The sequence below is a fragment of the Montipora capricornis genome, chromosome 5, assembly GCF_036669925.1.
Source record: "Montipora capricornis isolate CH-2021 chromosome 5, ASM3666992v2, whole genome shotgun sequence".
Lineage (NCBI taxonomy): Eukaryota > Metazoa > Cnidaria > Anthozoa > Scleractinia > Acroporidae > Montipora > Montipora capricornis.
In genome coordinates this window covers 20,378,568-20,396,818 of record NC_090887.1, presented here as the reverse complement: position 1 = coordinate 20,396,818, position 18,251 = coordinate 20,378,568, and the positions used below count along the sequence as shown (strand labels likewise).

Below are 18,251 nucleotides of genomic sequence, written 5' to 3'. Positions count from 1 at the left end.
AGATTCTTGTCCATGTGTCTTCTGTTTCTTTGTCGAGTGGGTAGTGATGGGAAGCGTGGATGAGTTGCGAAGGCTGAACAGGAAATTGCACAAAGATTTAACTCACAAAAGACCAAACGTTGAAAATGTGGAGAAATGCACAGGTAATGTATCACGTCATGGGCTGGCCTTTCTACAACATCTGTGTTTGTCTGTGTTTGTCTTACTCTAAGTTTGAAACCAGTTCACATCAGAGGGTGGCCAGAAACCAGATGAAAGTCAAGAGGTATTTTTGCTGCATTACCTGTGCCGTTGGACCTGTACATTGGACCAAGCTGACAGCAGCTGTGTGTTTGAGGTTCGTTGGGCATGTGGCATGGACGTCGCTAGTTTTTGATTTGGGTTTCACTAGAGGTACAAAAAAAAAAAACATTGTTGGAAATTGTCATTTGAAAAAAAAAATGGACAGGTTTTTTCAAAGCAAGCTCGGTATTATTCTTATTTAGCAAGTGGACAGGATAGAGAATACAGGGGTACAGAGATCTGTTGATGGCCTTCTCAAAAACTATATCAGAGAGCAAATGAGAATCAAAGTCCAGGAAATATATCAAGACTCTTGTGGATCTCCATGGTTGAGGCTAAGTACAAAAGCATGGCTGTCATTGTAGAGGTATGAGCTTATTAATTTTTGTGGAAAATTCCCAGCACAGGAAGTTACATATATGAATGCATTGTTGCTCAGAATTATTCAGATGGTTATAGAACTAGGTTTTTTGAAAATCGTTTTTTGATTAATAATGAAGAATGATGCTTTATGGTAGCTTAGCAGGTATGCTACTGGGACAGGTTCTCCTCAGAATGGGCAGACAGGCCAGGGGGTATTTATAAAGGGGAGTGATTTCAATATTGTTGCAGCCCGTTTACGTGTTGTCTAAGTAGAAATCCTAGTCAAATTACAATGTATGGATACATGTATGTTTCAGATATTAACGAACATAGACCTTCAAACATTTTCCTTCTCTGTTTACATGTATCATTCAGGTGTGAACTTCTTCATTCAACAAATGTTATTCCTTACCAAAGAGGCAAGTTTTCAGAAGCAAGAGAGTCACTTTTTTCTATCTGTATGGTGTGTAGCAGCAAACTTGTCACACAAAATTTGCAATCCGGCCCAACCAAGACATACATGTCACACAGCTACCTGACCTCAGGGGGTTTAGGTTAGCTGTTCGCAAAAATAAGTGGTACCCTAGGATTAAAAGCATTTTCAGGTTCAACATTCACAGCTTCCAATCTGAGATGGGTAACTGAACCCAGCGCTACAAAACTTGGAAGTCTGACTGCAAGCTTTAACAGTTCAACTGTAATTATCATAGACCTATAAGCCTCTTGATCATCCCCTCGAACAGGTAAACTTGGTTTCCAACTTTCCATGTATACAGCTACAGATGTTTTGATGTTGTCCAGCCATGTTGTCTTTTGGGCGTACGGTATTGTCAATAAATGTTGTGTCGCTGTAATACATTATTCTCAAACAGACCTCTGTAAGAGACGTGTCATTGCATACTTGAAACCGTAAAGCGAGTAGCATTACGTACAAGAAAAGTTTTGAGAAGGGGTACCATTCATGACACTGTATTTATTTACTGATTGTAGGTTCATACTTTTATTTGAACGTGGCATTATTTTTTTCACAGCTCTACCCATACATATATATTATTTGCACCTAGCGGGGAGGTCTGTAAGTGAAAAACTGTGCCCTGGCTCACAGTTTTTCAACTCTACCAGACCAACCCTTAGTGGTAAATAACTTTTTATTTTTTTCCTTCTCTCCCCCAAGTTCCTCTGTCCTGAAATCACTTTTTTAATTGTTGACTCACACCACACTTGATTGCGAACTACAATAGTAAAGCAACTCACAAAGACTGAACGTTTTACAGAGAAACCATTTTTGTTTGAATTACCCTATTCCAGAACCTTCCAAAGTAAACTTCTGTAGTGTAAACAGAATTTGTTGTCGAAAAACAAAATGGAAATTTAAGGCCATCACACAAGCTACACGCAACTAGCTAGGATTACAACCTGCCGTGAGCGGCGACGGAGTGAGAAAATTCTGCCTGAGCTCCGGCAAAAAATCCAGATCAGATTGCTGCAGCGATTTGTCGAATTTCCACCCGCTCATGCATTGAGGAAAAAATAATGTACTTAACTTCACGAATCAGTCTCACCATAGTGTGGCAAATCATACATTGTAATTTATTGTGTTTTTCTTAGCGTTGCAGAGGAGTTTAGAGATGATTGCGCAGTCTCCATGTGGATTTGGGTAAATAAATACCTCACTAGCCCTTGTTTTCTTTGGTGGTTGTTATTTTTCATTCAATGCCGTTAAATCACACTGGAAAATGAGAAAACAAGGACCCCTTATACCCAACATTGTTATAGGCCCAAGAACAACAAGACACATATATATTATGTCATCTATTGTGTATATAGACTCGAGCAGGGAACGCCTTGATAATTATGCATACCCAGCGATTGGAGATTCGTTTTTTATCTAGCGGTACAGTACATGTAGGATCTCAAAAGAATTTTAATTTGTCAGCCATGATCTAGTACAAAGAACACTAAAACAACAACTGGAAAATTCCATTCACTACTTTTTTTGCAAGACTGGGCTGTGGGTTATGAACATTGGGAAGGGTGGTTTTCATTAATCTGTGAAGTCAGGCTCTGCCACCACCACAAGAATATGATCTACTAACGTTGGTCCAGACATGGCAACCCTGTATTACAGTGTAGCTTAGGACTGCGTCGCTGGGTCCTCGCCAATATGGTATAGTATAATGTAAATATTTCCTGATGGAAGTTCTGATCAATGAACTGTTTATATTGCCCGTGATGCATCTGCTAAAGAACGGCAAACTGGAGATCACCATGGTTTCTTAGACCCACAAAATGTAAGAGCTGGAAATTTCTAATTTTTCGTGAACCATTGTTAGTTGCAAATAGACTACGAGTAGTCTGTTTTTGTTCACTGAAATCCTTCGCCGGCAACAGAAAAAGTTAATTATAGCAAAATTAGGAAAGAAACTGCTCGCAGGCGTATAGTGCAACACTCCAAGAACAATTGAGTAAATTACCTAATAATTATTGTCAACGAAGCTATGGTCAGTCAAATAAAGTACCCCCAATTTGTAACATGTATTTATAGGGTTAAGTTAGAGGTTACCTGGGCACGAGAAATCCAGTAGCTTTTTGATGTTTTTATTTTTTTTTTTTTTTCTTTTTTTTTTTTTTTTATCAATCTCTTGGGCTGTCAGCCTCCTTATGGGGGCCTGTTATGGTTACCTGATAAATCCGACGGTAACCTACGTAGACTATGCAGACTGGCATCTGTTTCACTGTTAAGGGAAGTTAAGGAGAAGAAATGTAAAGAACCGAGAGATGTAGAGAGAAAGGGATAAAAAACTGCACTGTACATTACGCATTCTTTACTCTTCCTTGTTAAGTCCCCCCTACAACCACCGGACCAGGACTCTTCAACTCATCACCTTAGCACAAGGAACCCTAATGCATGCTGTATCCAGCCGACCATTATAAGTGGTGTACAGTATATCATTGTTATGGACTTGATTTAATGCAAATATTAACATACTAAATTTAAATACTATGCACACTTTTTTAGAACGGTTCAGAAGCAGAGTTGATATATATGGGAGATCTTAACAACTTTGACCTGATGAAAACATGGATATCAGACAAGTGCATACCCCTTGTCAGCAGGAAATTACATTTGAGAATGCAGAGGAACTGACAGAGGAAGGTCTTCCATTTCTCCTTCTATTTTATCATCCTGATGACAGAGCTAGCATTGATTTGTACAAATCAGAAGTTGGGAAACAATTATGCAAGAGAAAGGTAATGGGATGAAGAGTATAGAAAAAAATGGTATAGTCTTGTTTGTTTGTTTTTTTTCCAATTGGGCTTCCTTCATTTTCTGTGTGTATGAAATAGGGTGACAGGTACAGGTGTACCCTTATTCCGGCTCCCGAATGTAGGAAATGCATTCTAAGAGGCCTATGTCAAATTTTTCCCAGGGGAGGATGCACATTGTCTATTCTCCACTACTCTCCAGGTTTGCCTCCTGCTAAAGTTTTTATTGAAAACCCTGGAGGTACCCACCTTGAATCAGAAGGGGTCAATATGTGGTCAGGACCACTGGATCTCCATTATTTTGTCCTTTGATGAAAGGGTCATGTCCTCAGCTTTGGTGGTTTTTGATCCTGGGTCTTGCCTCATCGCCTGGAACTCTGAGCCAATCGTAACCCAACGGAAGCCTACCCATTTTGCTGAAATTACTGTTGGTAATATTTTTGCAGGTAGTATCAACTTTCTCATTGCTGATGGCTTGAAATTTTCACATCCATTGCACCATTTAGGAAAAGGACCAGAGGTAAATCCAAACAAGTGAATCACTGAAATGAAAAGTGCATGAAGAAATTTCTCCAAATCTTGGCTTTTGTGATTGTGTGTATGTGTATGTTTGAGGTGATATTTTGACACATACACCCCGTAGGGACTGATGTGTGACTTGCTTTAAAGTTTGTTACCCTTGTTGAAAGCATACTTTGTACATTTTATCCCTTCTCAGGATCTACCATTGATAGCTATTGACAGCTTCAAACACATGTATCTTTTTCCCAAGTTTGAAGACATCAAGTAAGTCGGCTACCAGTGGAAAGAAAAAACACTGAAAATACATTAGAGGAAAACTTCGGATTTGAGGCATCAGGACCCAGTTGTTCAAACAATGAATAACGCTATCCGCTTGATAAAAATAATCACTAGTACTCAGTGGATAAAGTCGTAGGGAAACCAATTGCGCTACCCAATCGATAGTGATTTATCCGGTGGATAGCATTATCCACCTTTTGAACAACTGGGGCCAGATCTTTCTTGGGTTTTATTGTTACTCACTCAGTACACAATGAACAGAAGGTATTGTGCAGCTGTACTTGTCCCTTTATCTCAACTAAAACTGCATGATCATGATCATCAGTCTTGTATTTTGTAGACAAGTGTATTCCAAATATACATTGAATTTCGTACATGTAAATGGTCAGTCACAAACTTAGGTTACATAATTATTGCTTTGGATATTACATTTTATCAGTTTCATATAATCACAGCTTTTGATGTTTTTTATTTGTACAGAACACCAGGAAAGCTTCAGAAGTTTGTGGCTGATTTGCATCTGGAAAGCTTCACAGGGAGTTTCACCATGGACCAGATCCTGAAGAACAAACGGTAAGAATAAATTATACCCTGTACTTTATACGTCTGTACATGTACATTAGTCACCATGCTTACTGCAGGAGCTGGTCATTATTACGTACTTGCCTGTGGAATGTACAAGACAAGAAACTCTGTTCACTTTCACCATGATTATCTGAATGAAAAATACAAAGGATCTACAGGATCTACAGTGTACATGTACGTGTATGATCAGTAAGTACCTCATGCCAAGTCATTAAAAAAGAAATACTTAATGTCTGGCCACTGAAAGCAATGAGCCTCTCACACTGAACTACAGGTACATGTTACTGGAACACTATGTAAATTGTCTAAACCCTAACCAAGCAACTATCATCTCTCATGGAGAGCTGGTTTTTCTTATTCTCTTTAGGCTGCTGTAGTTTTTTCATGACAAAACTTTCGCTAATTGTATGGTGTAAATTCCTCTAACCAGATATACTGTTATTATAGTTGTTTCCTTCCCTCATCGTGATTGATTTAACAAAGCTCCATACCTACATTGTATATACCAGCATTATAACCAGCATTATTTACTGCACCTTTCAATAACATGCGGACTCTCGAACTCAAAGCTCAATCGACAAATGCGTTTTGCGCTACCGTCAATCAAATGTTCGGCGACTCCTCCCAGCTTCCGACTACTGTCGAGCGTGCAGTAATCAAATCAAATCGTTGAGCACAGTTCAGACAACATAGTTGGAAGCTGGGAGTAGCGCCGAATATTTGATTGACTGTTGCGAAAAACGCATTTGTCGATTGACCTTTGAATTTTTTAGTCCGCATGTTATTGAAAGGCACAGTAAAACATTGAAACACCAATCATGGACATGTCTGTGTCATTATGGTACCACACATGTACATGCAATAAATTATATTGACTTGCACACTGATGCACTATATTTTACAGTAACAGGGAGGAAAAGACAATGCTGTCTACTTTTCATACGATAATTTATGATTTATTTGTAATAACAATTACATGTAGCTGTGAGGAAATGTTTTTAAATGCAACCTCTTCTTACATGTATCTGAGGTTATAACCTGTATTTTTAGGGGACTCCAGATACTGACGATGCTGCTGCAACTGGAGTGGACACAGACAACACCGGCACAGAAACACAACCTGAAACAGACAAGCCAGATTCTAGAAAATGGCAGTGGATCAAGCAAGAAAGAACAGACCTCACCACCAGAAAACAGTGTTCAAAAAGCTTGCACCAAGTTACAATAGATACACTTTACTTAGGGATGAATTGTGACAGTTGTGAACATTATTTTAATACTTGGCTGTAAATTTTTCAAACAATAGAACATGCCAGTCCATGCTACATGTATCTGCAAGAAGGATACCTTGCATTATGGAAAGAGAGAATGTCCCACCTTATGTGGGGTGGGATTATGGATGAAAGTTGGGATAGGGTGAAGAGTGTTTATAAAATCATTTTTTAGAGTTCTAATTTGAAAAAAAAACTCGACTGTTATTCCTTCCAGCTATAACACAATGTATGTGACCTCTCATGCGATGACTTACGGTCAGGCTTTTGTCAGGGCAGGTCAGTCATCTGTGTAAGGTGTGAGAATGACCTGAGTTTCCATCTGTCCACGTGCCATGACTGTGTTTAGCCATTTGCAGGGATACCACAAGGAACATTTTTGAGTGAGAGGACTGATCACATATATTGAAAGCAAAATTTTTATGAGTTCAAAATGTTGTCCAGGCTTCATTTGGTCATTTGGTTTATTTCCTTATTATTATTATTATTATTATTATTATTATTATTATTATTATTATTGTTGTTGTTGTTGTTGTTGTTGTTATTATTATTATTATTATTATTATTTTTATGTAGAATAATTTTTCCTAAATACACAAATTTCATCATAAAAGGGATGAGCTTGATAGCTTCAATTTTGTTTTACACGTACTTATTAACCAAGTTTGTTCACCTGGGCCTTCAGATACCTAACAAATGATTGACAATTTTACTTGGCTTAATTGCAGACGGAGTTGCTACCTAGTATTTTTGGTAAACTTGTCAGTGGCAGCCAGAATGTGTCATATCAAAATATGTTAGATGCTTTCAGTACCTCAGTGAAATAGAACTCTACTTAAAACGTTATGAAGTCATTCAGTTCAAAGCTGATAACAGAAAATTATGATTAACAAATAACATTGTCTGGCTGAGGCAGCAATGAACGGAACATCAATCTTTATAAAGAAGTATGTTTTAAGAATAAAAACTAATAGTTCGTGTTTGAAAATGTTCTTTTCACAATCTGTAGTTGTATTCAACAAGACCATGGATTACAAGGTCAACTAAGTGTACTCGAACAGGGGACGGCTACTCTAAAGGGTTTGTTTACAAAGACTAGTTCTATCATAGAGTTAAGCTTTGAAAAATTTTGGAAGTTGGAAACTCTTGAACTCTGTCATAACTTTACTAAAATGAGTATAATTTGAAAGTCAACCTCGACTCCTTTGATCATTATGAATGTTCAACACTATACATGTATCTCTGGAGTTATGGTTGAGATCACACCAGCGTTGCATCGATTACTAATATCATCACAGCAAAAGTCTGTTTCATGAGGAACTGGTTCGATGTTGTATTTTTTTTCCTGGTGCAACCAAGACATAGTTTTACAGCTGAAACCGGTTGAAATTAAAACTTAACAGTGCAAACATGGTGTTAAATACCAGTTGAACCATATTCAATAGTCATCATAATGGTCAATGCAAGTGATCGAAGCCTAACTTAACTAATGGTTAAAATTATAAACATTAACAAAATACTTGCAATGTACCCTTTCCCAAGGGTCCAAAAGCCCTCGATTTCAATATCATTGTTCATGAAGTCTTGAATTATTATTTTTTTTTGTGACTGAATTGCCTTTTGGTACTCTTTGTGATTCAGAAGAGATTTGGGTCTCAGATTATTTATAAAATATGATAAGGGCTTGACTGCAGCATGACTCATTTATGTTAAACAACATCAAGGTGCATTAAAATAACCATAAGTGTCCTTTTAACTCTTTCACCCCCGAAACGGCCATTCTTAGTGTTTTACTCTTGTCCAACGTCAGACGATTTTACTTGTCAATGGGTTAACCCTTTCACTCCCAAGAGTGCCACACTGTCTAACACCTGACGATTTTACTCCTCAATGGGGAACCCCACGGGGGTGAAAGGGTTCACTCACCGAAAAACTATGCCCCATTAACCTTTTCACCCCTGAACCAGCCTAAACCGCCATTCTTAGTATTTTACTCTAACACCAGACGATTGAAACTCGTCAACGGGTTATCACTCACTGAAAAACTGTGACATTACTTTGACTGCTGAACCAGCCTAAACCGGCTATACTTGGTATTTTACTCTGTCCAACGCCAGACGATTTTACTCGTCAATGGGGAACCCCTAGGGCCCAGTTGTTCAAAAGCTGATTAACGCTAATCACAGATCAAAAATTAACCAAGGAGTTTATTTCTCTACTGCCAAATGCTGTTCAACGCTGATATTCGGCAAAGTTTTACATTAGAAGAAGTTAATCTGAACAGAAAAACAAAAATAAGCAAAAGAAACTCCCACCAAAAAGTTGAAAACATATGAACAAAAGTTTACAGTAATCCTGGATTAAGTTAATCGGCCTTCAAACAACCAGGCCCAGGAGTTTAACTAATACCCCTTCAATCCTGAGAGTGAGATTTTACTCGTCAATAGGGACCACTTCGGAGACAAATGGGTTAAAAGGGGTAGTTCTTGCTTTAAGAAAATGTGTCATGGAAACAGAAGAGAAGTGTACAAGTTGCTCAAGGTATATTGGAGCAACTTCAGTCTACTGAATCCACTGACATCTGTGTCATTTGTCATCTGGACAGCAAGAACCTTTTGTGCAAGATGCTGCTGCACATTTCTCTGTACTAAAACCATTTTGATTTGCTTTTGAATGTAAATTGGAAGGGCTTGAACTTGATTGAAATGACACTTTTCCCACTAGGAAACCCCTTATGAGGGCTTGGTTGTTCCTATTCATGAACCAAAGGGCAAGCACAAACAACCCTTTCAGAATGCTCAAGTAGGTAAAGTGTGCTTTCGAGCAGAGTGGCCCATTAGGCCAGAGCTTATATCCCAGTTTCTGTTGCATGAAGCAACTAGGAGTACTTCTACTCCCCTCTGGATGTAATGCTAGTCCATCACAGGGTTACCCCCAGCATTAAATTTGCCAGTAGAGAGTGCACAGTGAGAGTAAAGTGTCCTGCCCAAGAAAACAACACAATGTCCCCGGCCAGGGCCCGAACCCGGACCAGTCGCACTAACCATGAGGCTACCACACCTCCCACATGCTCAAGTAGACAATAATATGTTTTTTTATCACTTACCATACCTTCCCCACAATTTATTGAGTGGGTGTTAGTCACTGATTTTTTTTTTACAATAAGAAAGTCGACCACATTTTTACAAAATGAAAGTGCCCCATTTCAGTAACTGTGGTTACACAAATTATCAGTCTTCACTCAAATGTCTCTTGGCAGAAACTAATTCCTGAAAATGGTCTTTGTGAGTCTATACAATTTGGCCATCCATCAGATGCTACAACAGAGCATGAAATTTGTTCAAGAGATCAAGGCATGTTAACAAAATGTACAGACATAGTTTGATATGCTCCTCCAGCATGAAGATTATTTGTAACTCACAGAGTAGCAACTCAAGACAAAACATATTTAATGTCTTCATCAGAGGTAATCTAAGGCTGAAAGAATAGTCCCTTTTTACTCAGTTATAAAAGTCCTTTCCTTTTACTAATAATTATTAACCTGTAACTTCAAGTTACAGCCCACATTTTTCCTGGTTCAAGTTTGCACTTAGGTCACAAATTTAATTGGAATGTTAAAAAAATGCTGCAATTCACACCATGGCCTGAGAAGTTACTGTTATAATGTAACAAGATTTCTTACATCTCTTGATGATTGAAATTTACAGGAGACCACCCATGAAGACAAGTGGGTGGTAAATGGAATATGGCCCATTATAATTATTAGGGAGCTTTATAAGCACACTATATTTTTGTTGAGCGAATGGCAACCGCAAGTGAGTTGTTTTCCCTTTTAAACTGTCTACGCACAACCACATTTTTATATTGTGGATCAGTATCCTTTCTCCATTCAAGATTTGTCTAAAAATCTAGGAGACACTACTGTCCTGGGCCCGGTTCCTCGAAAGCCGATTAACTTAATCCAGGATTAGCGTAAACTTTTGTTTCTCGTTTTCAACTTTTTGGTGAAAGTTTCTTTTGCTTATTTTTGTTTTTCAAGATTGATGTCTTCTCATGTAAAGTTCTGCCGAAAATCTGCGTTGGACAGCATTTGGGAGTAGAGAAATAAACTGCTTGGTTAATTTTTAATCTTAGATTAGCATTAATCGGCTTTTGAGGAACTGGGCCCTGGTATGCAAAATGTGCACTTCCAGTTGCAGCCCACGTCTCAAAAATATTAATGTCACGTGCTTTAGCTCCCTACTGACTGGTCATAACGTGCACTTTTACACTAAAGAGCAACTTTTCCCAATTTTACTGTCTTACACCAGATGATTTTATTAGTCAATGGGGAAACAGCCTTGGGGAAGATAGGGTTAAAGTTCACTAATTCTAGGTTCTTCTAATTTAATTTTAAGCAATATCAATCTTATTAATATTTTATACATTAATACATTATTATAAATAAATTTTTATGTTTGGCAGCTTTTCTAATGCTAGTCTAAAAATACATTAGGTTTAAATAAAAAATATTATTGGCCTTTTTTCACAGAGAAGATGCAGTTACAGTGCTGTGGCAATACGATTAGTTTCCAGAAACTCCACTCAAAGAATTTAAAACAAGTAATCAAAGAAAAAAGTAAATGCTTTGTTTATAGTGGAAGTGCACTTAGCTATCAAAATCGTTCACAAGCACCCCACTTTTAATAACGTGAAAGAAACAATTATTTAAACTTAGAAATATGATTAAGAACCCCAACTGGCAAGAAGCAACCAGTAGACTATTTACAAAGCATGGTAGAGACAACCGAAAGTAAATCCAAACCAGAGGTTAGAGTGGGATTTGAACATGGGACAACCACAACCGCAAGCAAACCCAATGCCCTAACCACTGGACCACCACTAAGTTGACACAATTTCAATGTTCCAACTGACCCCTGAAGCAGATTAGTGGGCTTTTTCAAAAAGACTAAGAAATCTAATAATAAGGTTGCCCACAGTACATGTACAAGTACGTTTTTTGCAAATGTTGGTTGTGTAGCACTTATATTTGAATAAACTTAACTGATGTGAGTGTAATGTGAAGTGCTAAGTTTCTACCCCATATAAACCACGTGGGCGTTAGCCCTACTAATGGTAATGGGCCCACACAAGGACAGAGAAAAACTCTGATCAGGGTCGGAATTGAACCCACGACCTTCAGGTTAGATCACTGCTGCTCTACCGACAGGGCTACAAGGTGAGACGGGAGCAGGCCGTGGGAACTCAATTCCCACCCTGGTCAGAGTTTTTCTCTGTCCTTGTGTGGGCCCATTTCCATTAGTAGGGCTAACGCTCACATAGTTCATACATGTATGGGGTACAAACTTAGCACTTCACATTACACTCTAATCAGTGAACACAGTAAATGTACCCTGTCATTTTGTCGCATTTGTGTGGATGATCAAGGCATCCCCCAACTTGTACTATTTGGGTTTGTAATAAAAACTAAACTTAGTACTAAGGGTGGGGCAAAAGGAAAGATCTCATTTCAGTTTGTCCTAGATCAGTCTCTGCCCCACTATCTCCCTGCTCTGTATTTGACTCTGTGCAGGTTAGGGTTGCAGGTCAATGTTTTACCATAATTGAAAACAACCCAGACCTTTACAAAAATGCTAACCTTAGGCTTAAACATTATCTAAAGCATAGTGTTAAGGTCTGATAGGTCTGACTTGTTTCAGCTATGGCGAAACAATGACCTGCAACCTGCAGTTTTACACCCTCTACTCTATCTCCAATATTAGGTACACAACGCAAAGAACATTTTCAAAAATTACATTGTGGAAATATGGAAATATAAGGGGGTAAGGGGGAGGGGGGGTGGGGACTGTACAGACTCCTTCACTGAGATTTGTCCTTATTCGAACTTAAGTTTTCAAGCTGTATGTCAGTAACATCATCATTCTTCTTTTTAACATATTTTCCACCAAAAAAGCCAAGCACCCCTCCCCCGACAGCAACAGCAGCTCCTGCCTTGATACCCACAGCTAGTCCCACAGGACCACCAAACAGTCCACCTACAGCAGCACCAATGACAGGATACGTAACAGCTTTTAACTTGTTGGCCTGAAATATAAAATGCACAGCACTAAAAAAGTGAAAATGTCAATGATAACAAGAAAAATATATAATTATATAATTATTATTCATTTTCTGGATAAAGACAGTCAGTGGAATTTTGTAAAGATTACTAAAATTTGTTCAAGCCTTGAGTTGTCCATTAGGCTCGATTTCCGCCGCTCTCTCGAGTCCGCGTGCCGGGGGGTGAGCGCGGGCTCATTTTCCGAAACAGCGGCTGGTAATCGAGCCTAGTTGTCCATGCTTCTCAACAAAAGTCAAGATTAAAAACTTTTAATTTTTCCAGCCTGGAAAAAAATAACAAAAATAAACCATTTTTGAACGAGACATAAATATAAAGGAGGCTCTTAATGAGAGTTCAGATATCCCCAAGTAAATTTTTGAAGGGGGTTGTCAGAGAGTAGGAAAGTGTTGAAAGGATGACGTACAGTAGTGAGGGTATGGAAGGCAAAAGGGATGAAGGATGGAAAGATCTACTTAGCAGTGCCAAAATTGTGGAAGAACAGTCAATGTGGTTTTTAAACTCTGAAAAAAGTAAAGTCTTACCACCCCTAAAAGGTTGACACCCTCCTCCACGTTAACTTGAGCATGTTCAATGTTGTTTTCAATGGAGTCTATCACTTCTTGCTGCTCCTAAAGGTTTTTAAGTTTAAAGTTAAGGTAAAACGCGAATGAACATTCTGCATCACTTGTGATCTAAATGATTTTTACATCAAGTTAATTCACTTACATGCACTAAAGCTGAAAAGTCGTGAATCAGTTCGTTTAACTCCAACAGCCCCTATTTAAAAAAATGCACAGTCACAAGTGCGTCAATGGGTATAGTAAATATTACCCTGGACGTCCTTTAAGCCAACATATCATATAAAAATAATATTACATAATATTGCCACACATATATAATCTTAGATAATTTACTCCACAGTGGTGAGAAGAAGTGAATTTTATGTTTGCATGGCAAGAACAATATCTGGCAAGTGAGCTGTTGTTCTTGCCATAAATTCATATCTTCGAGCTAAAATGTAATTTTCTTTTATTATATCGACAATAATTTAATACAAATACTGGGTATTAAATACAAACAAAAAAGGCAGAAAAAAAAGGCGGGAATGGTGACGTCCGTCATTGCTTAATATGACAACTCATGTTACATACGAAAAATACTCCCCTCGGTTCCCAGATGTAGTCGTCACATTAATTATAAGAGTGTTTTAGTTCTCAGTGAAACACCCCTGTCCATACATGTATAATAGGAATTAAATAATATGAAGCACCCCAAAAAAATAAACAATTTAAAAGGAATACCGGTTAACTCAAGGACAATTAAGACACTTCAGCATCATCTTATGTCTGAGTATAACTATTAAACGTCAGCTGATTGTCTGCTTGCATGTTTAAAGTATCCTCCTTTCCTTGATCAATGGCATTTCATAAATCAGGCACTTTAACTAATGGAGCCTCTGCATCTTTGCAAGATGTGGTAAATTGGCTCATGTATACCTATTTGGTTGGTGAAGACTGTGATATTCTGGGAGATGTTCACCAACAGCAGAGTATCACATACAGGAGCTGACACCTCTTTTGATGCATTCATGATTATGAAACTGTTCATTTAGTTGAGATTGTTTAATTTAATCAAAATTGCTCATTTTCACACTTCAATAACTTGCATTAAAGTGCCTATGAAGTGAAAAATATCTTTTGCTTACCTTTAAAGACCTTTCAAAATGATGTTCAAAGAATGGTGTTTTCTATTTTGGAATACGTTCTTTTATTCCAGAGATATTCAAGTTTTTAAACAAAAACTTGATGACGTCACAAACACTGCAAATGATTGTAATGAATCACAAAATTGAGAATATCTCCAAAAATATTGCATGGGTGTCGGTCAGCTGTAATTTTTTAACAAAAACTTGAATATCTCTGGAACAAAAGAAGAATTCCAAAATAGAAAACACCATTCCTCAAATACGCAAAAGATATCTTTTACATCATAGGCACTTTAAATTTTAATAATGACTGGTGTCAAAGAACTCTCAAATGTTCTGCTCTCCTGTTTGGAGTCCTTTTAAAAAGTGTTTTGCTATGATCTTCTATGATCAAAATCAAATAACAACTTACAGACCTTATTTAAAGAATCCCAAGAAGCTTGTGCATCTTCCTCTACAACAACCTGTGACTGGATATGCAGCTGAGAGCTATTACTTGACTCTGTAACATCCAGGCCCTGTGCTAGATATTATCCAACAAATAGAAATAATTCAGCACCAATAACACAAATCTAATGTACAAGTAGGTACCTAATGATCCACAAACACCGTGGCCATCTCACACACTGTCATTATTCATCACTCCCCCCACCCCCCCTTACGAGAATAACTAGGAAGTTTAAATTATGACACAATCGATCATTATCATCATCAGTTTATCATCATTCACTTGCTCCTCTCCACAAGCTGGACACTGAATGTTGATGGCAACATGTTTGGAGGAAAGAATTCACATCATGTTGGATAATGCTACTAACCAAATACATGGTAAATCACTATCAAAAGGATATGAGCACTTGCAAAACCAATCTCATGATTGTGTTATTCATTGGATTGTGATCATTTATCTATTCAATAGCATTACATGCATTGACCCCTCAAAAACTGGGACTTACATGGTGTCTAAATAAGAAAAAAGTTGAGTTTTACAATACTTAGTGGCTATGCAGACACAGTAAGAAATTTTCTTAACTTAATACCTGTGAAACTTAGATACTCAAAACAAAAATAATGGTATCTATTCAAGAAATGAAATTACCAGAATTCCTGTCTTTGGCAAAAGGCATTCTTTTAGGCTCTTTGTTCAGTTTTTCATGTGTGTACATCTGTTGAACTTCGCGAAATGAGTTTACCCCAGCCTTTACTTCATCTTGTAGTGCCTTGATTTGCTCGTCAAACTGTGGCAAATCTGAGTGCTGTATTTGATTCCTTGTGTTCTCAATTTCTTTTACGTGGGCTTTTAGTTGCTAAGAAAAAGAGCAATATTTACTTCTGAATATAAACTTAAAACTTCATATCAACAAGATTAAAAGGATCAATACTTAACAACTATTCACCAAAGTGGAGGTGGCTGCAGGTGGTGGATATTTACTGACCCGCGAAACAGCAAGGTAAATATAGCCACCGATGCTGAAGTGAATAGTTCTTTTAGTATAAACTAAAACAGTGAGATAATAAAATTAGCACAAAAAGATGACTAATTTATTTGTTCCTGCAAAGATTACAACATTTTCGGGCACAAATTCCGCGCAAATTTCTCGCAGGTGAATAGCAAAGGATATCTGGAGTTTGAGTGGCCATGCAATCAGAGCGCAAGTTCAATGCTATCCACTGTTTTAGTATATACTAAATCATAATAACAATAATTTATTGATAAGTCATGACAGCGGCAGTCAAAGGAAACAACATGTAGGTCCACTCAAAAACTAGTCCCCTTTAAACCCCGCCTAAACCGGCCAGACGATTTTACTTGTCAATGGGAAACCCCTGGGAGTCAATGGGTTATAAACCCTCTCCCTCCTAAGAGTGACACCTATACATTTTACTCAGTCTAACACCAAACGATTTTACTTGTCAATGAAGGCCTCTTCAGGGATGAATGGGATAACAACACGTAGGTCCACTCAAAAACTATGTCCCCTTTAACCCTCTCCCTCCTAAGAGTGGCACCTGTAGATTTTACTGTGTCTACTAACGCCAGACGATTTTACTTGTCATTGGGGGTCGCTTCAGGGATGAAAGGGTCAATGTTTACTTTAAAAAAAAAGGAAAGTGGTAAGAAAACTACAACAACAATAATATGTAAATACCTGAACAGTCCTTGCAGCATTGATTTGTTCCTTGTTGAGTTCAAACCAAGCCTCCGACCGATAATACTGCAAATCAAAAAAGCTACATTGGTGATATTGGCCATTTTTATACTAGAGATGCATTATTTGTCTGGGACAACTTGGGCAACTATTTTCTGTGTCTGTTAAGTTTGTTTGCTTTAAAAGCAGGCTTATGTGTCTCAACAAACTATCCACTTTGGTACGCCTTCTAAGACATACTAAACTGGATTGTTTGCCCAGACACATTACGCATCTTGTGCCTGCCTTTATACTAGACTAATTTAACCCTTTAACACCCAAACCCGCCTAAACCGGCCAGACTTGGTTTTTTACTCTGTCTAACGCCAGATGACTTTACTCGTCAATAGGGAACCTCCGGGAGTCAATGGATTAACAGACACAAAAAAGATGTTTGCCCACATTCCTAGACAGATTATACTTCGTAATATATAGTTTGTCCTGCCTTTACATCAGACAAATAATGTGAGAGACGCATAATTCATCCAGCTGGATTATGTGTCTCTGGTATATTAAAATGGCCATCCTAATAATTTATACATAATACTCAGAGCTCTCAAGTCTCATGCATTGAGCGTGAGTCTCATGCATTTCGATGCCATCTCACATTCTCACACCAACACGAGCATTTCTCACGCCTTAGCACTCTTCTGGTGCCTATTGAGCTTTCAGAAGTGGTCGCTCCTTCACTGGCACTGAACTTCTGCCAATGTTCGATCTGTTTGTGTGCGACCAATTTTCTTGTTTCTTCAGGACTTTCACCCGTTAATATATGAAGCGTAAGCCGATATGTTGGCTCAGGCTGACCATAACAACATCGGTTCTCTAAGCAAGCCGCATGAAAATACCAAAATGGCGGACTCGACGGTGCATTTCCAGCTATTTCAGAAGTGCAAACTTTTGAAAAAATTTCCGGGGGAGCATGGCACCGGACCCACCTACAATTTTTTGGTGCCTCTGGCACAAGAAATACAGGACACTTGCGCTTTTGGCACTATCTCCAGCAAGCTTTGGAAACTTTAGGACTTGAGAGCTCTGAATACTGCAAACTTAATATTATTAAGGTATATTGGTGAATGATATTTTGATACTAAACTCATGTGAAGACAAGACAGCAAGCAATCGTGCACACTTAATGTGGAAGAGGCGAAGACTGGCACAAACTGCGTTCTCATGCAAGTCAAAACTATTAAGCAACCTCTATTACAGCTGTATGTCTTATTCAAAACATCATTTTCAGTAATGATTGCAGTGTTTCAAGCTAAAATCCCTTCTGAGGCTTATTCAAGCATTCACTAGAATGGCCAGAATCACTGCAAGAGAGATAACATTGCTGAGATGGGAGATATTTTCACTGAAAACATTACGACTTTTTTGTTTAACATTTCTTTTAATTTATGAAAGTGAGATTCAAGTCCAAGGAAACCAGAGATTTACCCTGCAAGACAAAGTGATCTCAATACATCACGTAGGAAAATCAAATGGTTGCACGCAGTGGTTTCTCTCTCGGGAAGCGTAGGAGAAACCAACCGCTCGCAGGGTACCAGAAGTTTATCTCTTCTGGCCGCTTCCCGGCTCTCTCGCGGCTCGAGAAAAACGTCGGGGACCAGGGTATCTCATTACCTGCATATTAATCCTAGTTACAATGTTACGTTGAGAAATTAGTTGCTTATCAATACTGTTAGGGT

General features: G+C 38.2%; 3 protein-coding genes across 4 annotated transcripts in view; 1 reads left to right on the top strand and 2 right to left on the bottom strand.

The window, feature by feature from the left end:
- LOC138048486 (syntaxin-17-like) overlaps positions 1–2,229 on the bottom strand; it is a 12,988-nt gene extending 10,759 nt beyond the window's left edge. Inside the window, exons 1-2 of the mRNA XM_068894671.1 lie at positions 2,208–2,229; positions 284–387 (exon numbers count right to left, since the gene is read on the bottom strand). Coding sequence (XP_068750772.1) covers positions 284–387; positions 2,208–2,229 — 126 coding nt within the window. The remainder of the gene's footprint in view (positions 1–283; positions 388–2,207) is intronic.
- A 1,497-nt stretch (positions 2,230–3,726) lies between these two features.
- LOC138048485 (endoplasmic reticulum resident protein 44-like) lies at positions 3,727–6,526 on the top strand. Its single transcript, XM_068894670.1, has 4 exons — positions 3,727–3,897; positions 4,631–4,698; positions 5,194–5,286; positions 6,349–6,526. The coding sequence occupies exons 1-4, from the start codon at positions 3,727–3,729 to the stop codon at positions 6,524–6,526; spliced, it is 510 nt and encodes a 169-aa protein (XP_068750771.1).
- Positions 6,527–10,001: 3,475 nt separating this feature from the next.
- LOC138049868 (syntaxin-17-like) overlaps positions 10,002–18,251 on the bottom strand; it is a 10,981-nt gene continuing 2,731 nt past the window's right edge. For both annotated transcript variants that reach the window (XM_068896338.1, XM_068896337.1), the window contains exons 3-8: positions 16,525–16,590; positions 15,474–15,681; positions 14,791–14,897; positions 13,396–13,446; positions 13,212–13,298; positions 10,002–12,653 (exon numbers count right to left, since the gene is read on the bottom strand). In XM_068896338.1, the coding sequence (XP_068752439.1) occupies positions 12,429–12,653; positions 13,212–13,298; positions 13,396–13,446; positions 14,791–14,897; positions 15,474–15,681; positions 16,525–16,590 (744 nt within the window). In that variant the 3' untranslated portion in view covers positions 10,002–12,428. The remainder of the gene's footprint in view (positions 12,654–13,211; positions 13,299–13,395; positions 13,447–14,790; positions 14,898–15,473; positions 15,682–16,524; positions 16,591–18,251) is intronic.